Source organism: Protobothrops mucrosquamatus, unplaced genomic scaffold, assembly GCF_001527695.2.
Source record: "Protobothrops mucrosquamatus isolate PMUCROS unplaced genomic scaffold, P.Mucros_1.0 scaffold1047, whole genome shotgun sequence".
NCBI classification, from domain to species: Eukaryota; Metazoa; Chordata; class Lepidosauria; order Squamata; family Viperidae; genus Protobothrops; species Protobothrops mucrosquamatus.
Genome location: NW_015387279.1, coordinates 689,409 through 701,436, shown reverse-complemented (window position 1 = coordinate 701,436; position 12,028 = coordinate 689,409). Strand labels below are relative to the sequence as shown.

At 35.8% G+C, this 12,028-nt stretch overlaps 1 protein-coding gene across 1 annotated transcript in view; it reads left to right on the top strand.

The window, feature by feature from the left end:
- PPFIBP2 (PPFIA binding protein 2) overlaps positions 1-11,529 on the top strand; it is a 112,026-nt gene extending 100,497 nt beyond the window's left edge. Inside the window, exons 21-28 of the mRNA XM_029284874.1 lie at positions 1,527-1,638; positions 2,073-2,161; positions 3,603-3,725; positions 4,105-4,230; positions 5,620-5,808; positions 7,693-7,866; positions 10,609-10,674; positions 10,926-11,529. Of these exons, the coding sequence (XP_029140707.1) occupies positions 1,527-1,638; positions 2,073-2,161; positions 3,603-3,725; positions 4,105-4,230; positions 5,620-5,808; positions 7,693-7,866; positions 10,609-10,674; positions 10,926-10,997 (951 nt within the window). The 3' untranslated portion in view covers positions 10,998-11,529. The remainder of the gene's footprint in view (positions 1-1,526; positions 1,639-2,072; positions 2,162-3,602; positions 3,726-4,104; positions 4,231-5,619; positions 5,809-7,692; positions 7,867-10,608; positions 10,675-10,925) is intronic.
- Positions 11,530-12,028: the final 499 nt, after the last annotated feature.

Sequence of the window (12,028 nt, the reverse complement as noted above, 5' to 3'; positions counted from 1 at the left end):
AAACATATAAAGAATGGCAATAGGAACTGGGCATGGCTAGTCTAATGAAGAGAAGGACTAGGGGTGACATGATAGCAGTGCTACAATATCTAAGGGGCTGCTACAAAGAAGAGGGAGTCAGCCTATTCTCCAAAGAACCTGAAGGCAGGACAAGAAGCAAAGAATGGAAACTAATCAAGGAGAGAACCAACCTAAAACTAAGGAGGAATTTCCTGCCAGTTAGAACAATTAATCAGCGGAACAACTTCCTCCAGAAGTTGTGGGTGTCCAATACTGGAAGTTTTTAAAAAGAGATTGGACAACCATTTGTCTGAAATGATACAAGGTTTCCTGTTTGAGCAGGGGGTTGGATTAGAAGATCTCCAAGGTACTTTCCAACTCTGTTAAATGTAATTTTGAAAATATTAAATTAATATCCCCTGGTGTTACTTGATCTGGCTGCAGCAGTATGGTTGGATTATCTCCCAAAAATATAAAGCAGAGGTCTAAGCAGGGAAAATGAATAGCAATTGTCAGGTTGCTTTACATAAGACCCTTGTTCTTTGGAGAAGGGAAAACTGTCTTTAAGGATAGTCACTTATAGAGGCTATACTAAAAGTTTAGTGGAGGGACAGAATAAGTTATCTTTAAATGGTGCATATCTGATTCAAGGGAGCGTTTTAGATTATTTTGACTGCTTTTATTTTATTTTTTAGATCCACTCTACATTTAATAAAAGATTATATTTTCTAATAAATAAATACATTTAATTAATAAATATATTTAATAAAAGGCCCTTTATAGCAATGAATCATGAACATTCCTAAAACAGCTATTAATATAAACCAAATAACAGGGCTTGTAAATCCAATAGCAAGCACTGTTAATTCAACTCTAGTTAATAAGTAGGTTTAATTATGTAATGCACCTATAAATAAATCTTTGTAGGCAGAGTATACAAATTTGGTTGCCATCATAGAGAAATGGAGGAATTAAAAGGGTTGATTTGCCAGAATTTTCATAGAACAAAACAGAAAACCAAGTAAAAGGCAGTACAAATTAGAAAGAACGTATTTTGTGTGTGCTTTTCCTAGTGTGTTCATTTTTATAAGGATTTTTAAAGAGTAGACTCAGTTTCTTTTTTCACTTTTCTCTACAATTATACACATACACATACACACACACAAACAAACATACTTTGCACAACCCTTTTTCACATATAATTTTTTCTGCATATTTTAAACTTAAAAGTGAAATACAGTATTTATGATCCATAGGTCCAAAAAAAATCAGCCATGCATATATTGAATTATTCAGTTATTCAAAAGAGTTACTCTTTTTAGCAACTTTATGTCATGTACTAGCAGACAACAAATTGGATATCTTGAGGTTTAAACATTAAAACATTAATATTACTTTGGAAATTCCCAATTTCCAATTCAGCATAGTACTTTTTATTCAAGAACTTCAATGTATTTGTGATCTATTTGAAGAGGTGTCAAGTTGAAAGGTACTGTTTTAATTATCATCATTGCTTCCCCTTACAGGAATTAGGAATTAAGCATCCTTTACACAGGAAGAAATTGGTTTTGGCAATCAAAGCTATTAATGCAAAACAAGATGATAAGTCTGCACAGTTAGATCATATCTGGGTTACACGTAAGTATTTGAAATGGCAAAAGGAAATGAAAAACAGATTGATTACGTTTCCAGCCTACTTTACAATTTAGAAATTTGTATGTGTTTTTTTAAAAACCCTATTCAGCTTTAATTTCATCTCTAGAAACATTACAGAGATATGTGGCTTTATTTTCATTTTCTTCAGTTTTATTTCCTTGACATGTTTTTGAGCATTGCATTGCTTTGTATAAACTATGAAATTAGATGGAAGATTTCTTAGAAAGCTGTTTTGATGGGAAAAAATATTAAATATGTAGAAAGAACACAAACAATAGGGATGGAAATCATATTATTCCCCAGAGAATATAGGAAGCTATATAAGAAACCTTCTGCAATAACAAAATTTAGTCTTGTGAACTAATGAATTGGGTTTTTTTATTACGCAGTAAAATATATTTATGTGCATTCCACAGGATGGCTTGATGATATCGGTTTACCTCAGTACAAAGATCAGTTTCATGAATCACGAGTTGATGGCAGAATGCTGCAATATCTAACTGTGGTAAGGTAGCTAAAATCTGTATTTTCAGAGTTTGGGACTAGCAAAAGTTCCTTTCTTTCATTCAAATGTGTGACCTGAAGCAGAAGAGAATAATTTTATCCCAGCATTCCTTTCTTTTCAAAACCATATTTAGAATTTGCATTCCCAAGTATTGTCAGTATTTAATTTTCCAGATACTTTGAGTGGGCAGAAAGCTAACCCAGGCCATTTTGGGATGTTCAGGGTAAACATGACAGTGGGAAACTCCCACACACATCATTTTTTTTTTTAAACCAACACTAATTGCTGCTCTAGCTTAAAACGAGAGAATGGTTTTTGTTAAAATCATGCTACAAAAAAGGATAAAACTCATCCTACAACACATCTCAATCCTATAAAAATTATTATTCCCATATTAAAATGATAGATCAATCTAAACAGCGTACTATGTGTACATTTTTTTTGTTCAACCGTGTCCAATTTTCAGAGGCTTCCTGGATAAGTCCCTGCAGTTTTGTTAGCAAGGTTTTTCAACAGTGGTTTGCCATAGCTTCCTTTCTAGGGCCAAGAGAAAGTAACTGGATCAAGGTCACCCAGATGGCCTTGTGCCTGAGACGGGACTAAAACTCATGGTCTCCTGTTTTAATGTGATGCCTTAATCATTAAATCAAACTGCCTCTCATGTATACATAATGTATTTATATATACTGCCAGTATCATAATACAAAGGACTAAACAAAACAGAACAAAACAACCAACAGATTTTTTTGGATCCAGAACTGAGATGTAGAATAGGCAAAAGAATCAGTCAACTTCAGAACTCCAGCACACTATAAAATGGAGGGGAATCTCCCGCTAATTAGTTGCATTTAGGCAGCATTGCACCTTCCTTAAACTGATGACTCCCCAGTATTTTATAGTCCTCAGCTTAAAATCATTTGTTTAGCAGCCATTCAAAGTTAACAATAGTACTGAAAAAAGTGACTTAAGACTGATCCTTGCACTTACAGGCACCTGCCAACAAGCATGTGTTTACGACTGTTGCAGTGTCCCAGGGTCATGTGACTTCCACCTGCGTCCTTCCCCGCCATCTTCCAACAAGCAAAGTAAATGGGAGAAGCCGAATTTGCTTCATGGCCCTGTGATTTTCTTAACAAACGTTGCAAAAAAAGTTCATAAAATCGGGCATGACTCACTTAACAACTGCCTTGCTTAGCAATGGAAATTCTATTCCCAGTTGTGGCTGTCAGTCGAGGAAGATTCTGTGGTGACAGAACAAGAAACAGTGCTTCCCTTCTTACTTTGTGTGCTCTGATAACAGTAGTAGAAATCACAATGATGGTACATACAGACTACAATAGGAAAAGAAAAATTGTGTTGTCTTGGTTTCTTAAAATTCTAAGAAATTCTAATTCTGAAGTTTAATAGCTTTATTCTGTTAAAACAATGATTTCCTTTACAGAATGACCTCCTCTTCCTCAAAGTCACAAGTCAGCTGCATCACCTCAGCATTAAATGTGCCATCCACGTGCTACACGTGAACAATTTTAACCCGCATTGCTTACGCAGAAGACCAGCAGATGAGGTGAGATAAAAATCATTGATTTTTGCTTCCTAGACTCAGTGCTCATATCCCCATTGGTGAGGAAATCTTCCAGACTTTTTTGTTCCTAGGCAAGCTTGCTAGTTAATTTATCTTTGCCTTTTGCTTCTGCTCAGAGAAATATGAATGCCAGGCCCATATCTATATGCAATTCTAAGTATAAGATTGATTCCGGCCTACTTTTTACCTTACAGATTGAAATGCAAATGGATATTTGTGGAAAAAGTGGGAAAGAAATTGGAATAAAAGCTACAAAACAGATTAAGGAAGAATTACTGAATATTTAGAAAGCATCACTTTATTAGCAGCATCTAGGTGTAGTTTACTGTAGTTACCATGCCTTTTTTTTTCTACAACACAGAATAATGTTTCATCATCAGAAGTAGTTCAATGGTCCAATCATAGAGTGATGGAATGGCTCAGATCAGTAGATTTGGCAGAATATGCACCAAACCTTCGAGGAAGCGGCGTTCACGGTGGACTCATCGTAAGAGAAAAGAGCTTAATTTCCTTTAGGTTTTGCAATATAAATATTAACATGACAGTTATTGACACAGCAGCTTTCAGCTTTTACTGTTTGTGTCTATTTTGTTGATTGAAGAAAAGGAAAGTCAGTTTATTACAATGGAATTTTTTTTCTCTGAGTGTTTTATGTAAAATAAATTTGGCAATATTTAACTTACATTTTATAAATCATCTTGTGTTATAAACCAGTACCCAAATCATTAGCACTTCATATATGAAATAAATTGGAGACCAGAAACTACTTTCAATTGATAAAATGTTGGCTGAGGCTTAATGAATATAAACTATCCCAGGCAAGGGAGAACAAATTATCTTTCATCATGAATCGTTTTAAACAACAGTGCAAACTGAAATGGCCTAGACTGAAGATGGACAGTTACAAATGCATTTTAAAACAATTGTGTTCTTGACATCAGTTATTGTTTATCTTATTTTAAACAAGCTCACATTAGCCTAGGAACTGTATACATTTCATAACATTATATCAAGCATATAATCCTTCTCTTCCTTCTTTTAAATCTTTTTCTACAATTGATTTCTTCCTTTGTGCCTCTAAAAATGACACATCAGATGTTATGAATGTAGATAGTATATATATTTATGCAAACATAGTCCTACTTAATTCTGTTCATCTCTTCTTACAGTTTTCTGTTCTTTCTTTCTCTTGTGCTATTTTTCATCATTCGAGTATATATCCATTGAGGCAATGGCCTTGTTATAAATGACCAATACCCCTTTTTAAACATTGGCTTGGATCCTGTCTTCCGTGAGCAAAACTATGCTCCCCAAAGTTCTCACTGCCGGACAGAAAAGTTGGAATTTTTTATATATTTGTTACAATCCCCTCCCACAGATTTGTTGCAATTGAATGGGGCACCTTCCAGAATAGCATGGAATTATAGGAGGAAAGGGGATTAATCATTTCTTTTCCTGACATTGGGAGTTTCTGCTGACTCAAAACCCCAGGAACAACTCCAGGATCCAAGTCATCATGGCTTGCATTAAGAGATGTGATCAAATGGAAATGGAAGAGCCTACTAACCCTGCAGTATAGATCTGAAACTTCAATATAACTATCTGAAACAGATGTTTTTGTTTGATATCCCAAAGAAGTGCCGCTTAAAATGGCATTTTAAAAATTTATATTTCCTGTTAATGTTATAGAGTTGCTGGAAACGGATTATAATGGTTAACATGTGAAGCCCTGACGCTTCCTGGCTCTGTGATACGGTAAACCATCCCACATTAGCAGAGCAAATGAAACCAGGCAATCCTCAGAATAGCCTTTGAATACCTTGCTGCTTAGAGACCTCACTTCGAGCAGCACAGATGCTCTTTGTTTCTCCCACAGATCCTGGAGCCTCGTTTCAATGGAGACACTCTAGCAATGCTCCTCAACATTCCACCCCAAAAGACTCTGCTAAGACGCCACTTAACCACAAATTTCAATGTGCTCATCGGGCCAGAGGCTCAGCAAGATAAAAGGGAAATCGTGGAATCTACCGCTTATACAGCTCTGACTACCACCGCAAAAGTCCGGGTAGGCTATAGAGAAACCATGCAAACTTTAGAAATCCTGCTTAAGTTCCTAGCTGGCAATTTAAAAGCCAGTAATCTCTTAGGCCAGCAATCTTATGTTTCATGTTAACTACTTGAGAGTGAGTTTCACGGAGAGGTCAGTAGGAGTTCTTTTGAAATAGTTGAATATGAGCTGTTATAAATGTTATTTAAAAACCGAGGCTTTGCGTCCCCAAAGAATTCTGGGGAATCTGGCTAAGTGAGGATGAGGATTTCATTTAGTGTCCTCAAAAGGGAAATACCTGCTCTAATTATTGAGCCATTTTGAGGCTCTAGCAACAGCATCTGCATCTGCAGAGTATGGCAGGCTTTTCTTTAGTAGCTGAAATACTGTACTTAAACTTATCCATGGGATGGAAAGGCAGCGTAGCTTCCAGCCAGGGCACAATGATGTAAACATTACCCTGCTGATGGTTGCATCTGACATATTCATTTAGGTTAAATTTTAAAGCCAGTCTGGTCTCATAAGTTAAGGACTGGGCTGGAGTGGGAAAACTTGAATTCTAGTCCTCTTTCAGCTTTAGAAGCCAGCTAGATGGCTTTGAGCCAGTTACTCCCTCTCAGCCCTAGAAAGAAGGCAAGGGCAAAACGATTCTCCCAAAATAATGCAGGGGTTTATATCAAGGCACACATACAAGGCTGATTCACAGACACACACACACACACACAGAGAGAGAGAGAGAGACAGACAGACAGACAGACAGACAGACAGAAGATGAGATAGTAGGGCTTATTTCTAAGTGAACATAATAGGAGGATGGTCATATCTGTGATGTTAACCAGGATTCATTATGGGGCAATACACTTGCAATGATAATTTTCTTTCTTTCTTTCTTTGGAAATAATGCTTGTTTGTCCAGATTTTTTTAAAGCTTGTTTTTTTAAAAAAAAAACAACAACCATGGGTTGTTGCTGCTATGGTTTTGTGCCACTTGAGAGGTCTGATATTTGGGAGCAGGTATGGAAGAAAAACTCTCCATAATGATATATGGACCTTTGTGTGTGTTTCTCAGCACTGAGTAGAGTACTTTGTTTTAAAGAAGCATTTATTTATGTTCTGCTACTTTGCGTATCACCTATTCTGCAGCTGGGATCAGTTTTTCTTCGGTGGGGAATTAGTGCCCTTAAAAGTATGCATTAAAATCTTAAACTTAATGTACCTAGAAGAGTCAAGGTTGAATAGGAACATGATGGCAGCAGTAGAAAGTTTAGTCTCACTTCTCTCAAGACTTGTCTGGCTTCTTGGGAAGTCTGCCTTCTTGTAACCAACGAAGGATGCTGCCATTGTATCTTGCATTGAGAATCTGCCTTTAACAGGAAGTTGGACTAAATAACTTCTGAAGCATCTTCTAGTATTTTGATTCTTTGTATAGGGAGTCCTGGAATTCTGTATTGGGATTTGCAAATACTGTGACTTTGTAAGCACAGAATAAATTGTTTTAAGACTTCATCAAACTATTATCATCCCTGTCCTTTTAAAGGATAATATGTTAATACTTCTTGCTAAAATGGTAAACAGTTACATTCTGATTTTGAAAGAATTTTACCTCAGGTTAGTTTCCCTATACGGAGTCCAAAAAATTATGTCAGTGAGCCCATTACTAACCATCCTCCTCAGCAAAAAGACAATCCTCCCCTTTCCTTTTGATGCATTTGTTCATTTCCTACAGGAACTTGAAAAATCAATGAAAATGTTCAAATTAATCTTGTAAAGTCTGTGAAAGGTATTATTATTTAGCAGAGGTCATTTTTAACTGTCAGTGTTTTCTGTGTTTCCTGTGTAGTGATTATCTGACAAAGCTTTCTCTCTTTCTCCATCCACCCACCCACCCTTCATTCTTGACAGCCAAAGAAACTTGGATTTTCACATTTTGGAAACTTAAGAAAAAAGAAGTTTGATGAATCTACAGATTATATTTGCCCTATGGATACAAGTATAACCAATGGCACTCAGAAGAGCTATGGTGCATATAGAGTGCATAACACCCTCCCTGACAAAGAATTAGACAAACTGGATCAGGTGGGCCAAGGGGACTGATACACTCATCTTTCATCCTCTTGATGCATTCTGGAGCTTACAGATAACCTTTTCTTATAATTTAACTAAAGTGCATATTGCATCTGCATGTCTTTAGTGAATGTATTAGGATGAAGCTTGAAGAATCTTTAAAATATCATTCGGAATTCCCTTCCCCCCCCCCCCCATTTACAACTGTTTCATCCTACTCATCTTCTCAAGCCCTTTTTCAGGAAAAGAAAAAGCTTTACACAACAGTTGTAGCTGACATTCAAGGCACCTAAAATTGAGCATGAGTGCTCTCTGAGCTGCTGTGGCAGGACAGAGCTTTTTATATTTCATTTATAATGCCCAACAATATTTTTTAACATTTTGTATTAGCTTTTTCATGTCCACAGTGGTAAGAATGATCTATTTTATTCTTGACAGCACAGCTGGATTGTATATTTTTATTAAAATATGTTATTTTAATTGTGCAGTGTCTGCACCATAGTGGTTACATACAACAGAACATTAAAATATAGGCCTAATCAATCTTTTCTAAAAAAAAATATCTAAATACAGTTTCTTGAAGAAAGCAATAAAATATTTACTTGCGAAAATCTCTAATTGTTTTTGTTGTGATTATTCTTTTTGTGATTGAATTATGCTTTTAAAAGTACTTAGACTGATTTTATGAATTGCTGTCCCAAGGAATATTACATAGAAACATGTGTAAAGTAGTTTTTAAAAAGCCTGAAAAATGGAGTAGTTGGAATTTTCTGCAAGATATAAGATAGCAAGCCAAACCTCCATTTAAACTGATCAGAAAAATTATGGTAATATCACAAGATTAATTGCAAAAAGTTTTTTTTTCATATGCATGATTTACTACATCTAACACATTCCATTTTTCTCCCATTTAAAATGAAATTGTTTTTCTATTTTGTTTAAAGCATGTAATTTGTTCAGTATGTGTTTGATTTATACACAATCGGAACTATTTTAATGTTCGGTTTATTTTTAAAACACAGCTTTCAATCTAACTCCTGGAGCTTCTTAAAATTAAACACTCATAAAGTATAGATTTTTCCTCACATTTTCTTAGCCTCATAGCTTTGAGCTCAGCCTCTTTTCATTTCAAACTCACTGAGAACTCCCCTCTCAATGAGGATAAAGGATCTGCCTGGTTTACAGGAATCAGTTTTGTACAGAAAAGCTTCTCAGTACGCATGCATGCAATACCACAAAGTAACTGAAAATTAAACTTGGAATTTGCATGTTTTAAATATTATGATTCCTGACAACTTGTAATTTAGAGTTATATGCTGTTTCACTGCCCATCTAAAGCAGTCATGGTTAGAGTTTGGAAACCACGGAACCACACTGTTTGAAGACCCATCTGTTCTGCCCCAATTAATTTAAAGCAGTGTTTCTCAAACCTGGCAACTTTAAGATGTTTGGACTTCAACTCCCAGAAATTTCCAGCCCGAACATTGATTTAAAACAAGTCATCAAAATTTAGTTGAATATCCATGAACACTGGCGTGGTATGGAATACCAGTGTGGAATATACAGCTGAGTAACGTTCGTGGACTGTATCTTAGAGTCATATTAATAAGTGTATAAGTTTGCCAGCTACTGTTTCCTTAGAAAAATCATTACAGAGATGAGGCTGTCTTGTCTTAAAATAAAATGTTTATTTTAATGGGAGGAAAACTATGCTCTTAAATTGTGCTACCCCAGATGCTAGCCCTTATGGCTTGAAAGACTCCTTAAACACATGCAGTCAATCACATGTATGATTTGCTAATAGGCCTATTTGAGTGTCACTTAAGGCTGATTTGTATAGAATACTGTAAGGTTAGACAAAGGTCTCTAACCCAAAATAAAGCCCAGGCTATCTGGAATAGGGAGATTATAAGAAATCCAACTTTGGAAAAGGCACACATCTAAGTAAGGCTGATAATGTCAATTTCTAAAATTTGCAAGGGGAAGGGATAGTGTGAAAAACACAAGTCAACATAGGCCACAAGAATTAGCTATAATGTACTTAGGCACTTAATCTCCCATGGATCTAAACAAGGCAAGCAGCCTAATCAGTTTAGAAACAAACTGCCATCACCACGAATATCTCTGAATACAGAAATTCAGACCCTACAATGGGGACGTTGAGTGGGGTTGAAAAGGGGAAAGAACAATGGACATATTCCTACTTTCTCTGTTACAGTGATAACTGCCATGATTAAATAATGGAGCCAAATAAAAAAACTGAAATAAATTTTAGAATAACGAAGCATTGAACATATTAATGGATATCTTATGTGTTAAACAATGAACATGAACGTTTGAGCTATTAAAATAGTATGATAAGCATTTGAATCTCTGCATGAGATCAAGAAATGCTTTTTGAATTACTGAAAACAGCTCTGTTGCATTCTTTTTATTTAAAAATATAGTATCAAACTAGAACTTTTAAAAAAAAGAAGTTGCCATGAATTGCCTTTTCATTTTTGGTCCCATTAACCTACTAATTGTTATATGCAGTGGTGTCGGATATATGTTTATGGAAAACGTGCAACTTGGAAATATTTCCAGTATTGGGGGTGGGGGGGGAACCGTGTAATTCAACTTCAACTTCCTGAAGACAGAGACATCTGTCATATGTGTGGAACAGTTCAGCTATCCCAAAACTTGTGCATGCAGATTTGACTTAAGATTGGATGGCTGCTTTAATTTCATCTAGTTGCCGAAATGATTTTGCAGATGGACCACTCAGAAGGAACAGTGATGCAAATAGGGGAGCTGTCTCGAGGAATAAACAACCTTACGGTATGTATGAATTCAAGAGGACCATCTAGAAGTTTTATTACTAATCATTGTTAATCAGCAAATATATATTAGCTGCCATCCCCATGCAAGAGAGGGATTCTTGCGCTCTATCAAGCTCCCCTCATTTATTTTCTTTCCTCCCACTGAGGTCAATGGAAGAAAACACTATTAATTTCATAAATTATAAAAAAAACATTTCTTACTTTCTACTGTATCTGACTAGATATGGCTTGATGTTCTTTAATTTCCAGACAATGTTAAGCCAAGATCAAATGCTGAACAACGATCAATTTTTAACATCAACTTTTGAGGACTGGAGATGAAGACGCCACAGGAATAACACTAAATCCTTTCTCCTATTATGACAGAAAACTGATGCAACAAGCTGGATGCTATACCTAGAAATATATCATTTTCTTTGCCACTAAAGTATGTGAAAGTTCAATGTGCTTTTAAAGGATACACATATACACAGAGAAAAACGCTATGATCTAGGTAGTAAAAACACGCATTCAACAAACTATACTATTTTTCTAGAAATTTGGAAATCAAAGATCTGTTGTTAATCTATTTTAATCACTACAAACAATTTAATAGTGATCCATTTTTCTATCTTTTGTAATTCTAAGATTTGGTTATAGTGCACAGCAATGGAACTGCAATAGATTTCGAAGCTGTAGTTATTCTTTAGTGTAGTTTGTGCAATGATGTATATTGAATCTGAACTATGGTAGTGAGAAAGTGATTCCTTGATGTATTAAAAATGTGTTCATTGGTTCAAGACAGTCATGATCAAGAGCAACATAACCCCTGATGATCAATAGACGCAACCATGCAGCTATCTTTAAAGTAGTATGGAAGTTGCCTTTTTCTTCATTTTTTTTAAAGCTTTCTGGGCTTGTCTACAATCTTATATTCCCTGATGTTCTCCCATCCAAAAATTAACCAGGTCTGTTCCTGTTTGATTTTTAAAGCTGGACAATGTTAACCTGGTGCTACCACCAACTGATACACTCACTGTTTTCTTGAGCACTTTGACTAATCACTATGAGTATCACCTACCGAGTACTAGAAGCTCCCAATATTTGATGAAGAAATCATTCCTATCCTCATTGCAATAATTCTTGTCTTCCTTCCACTTGCTAATTCTGAACTATACATGCACTCTACAACAAGAACCCTTGTTATCCGGGCTAAGTGGTGACAGGTTAACAAAAAACTTACATTAGTTATTTGTATAACATTTCATTGCTGTAGTGTAGGGGTGTCAAACTGCCGGCCCATGGGCCGGTTGCATCATGCGGAGGCCACACCCACCCTAGCTCCGGCAATGCGAAAAAAATCACGATATGTC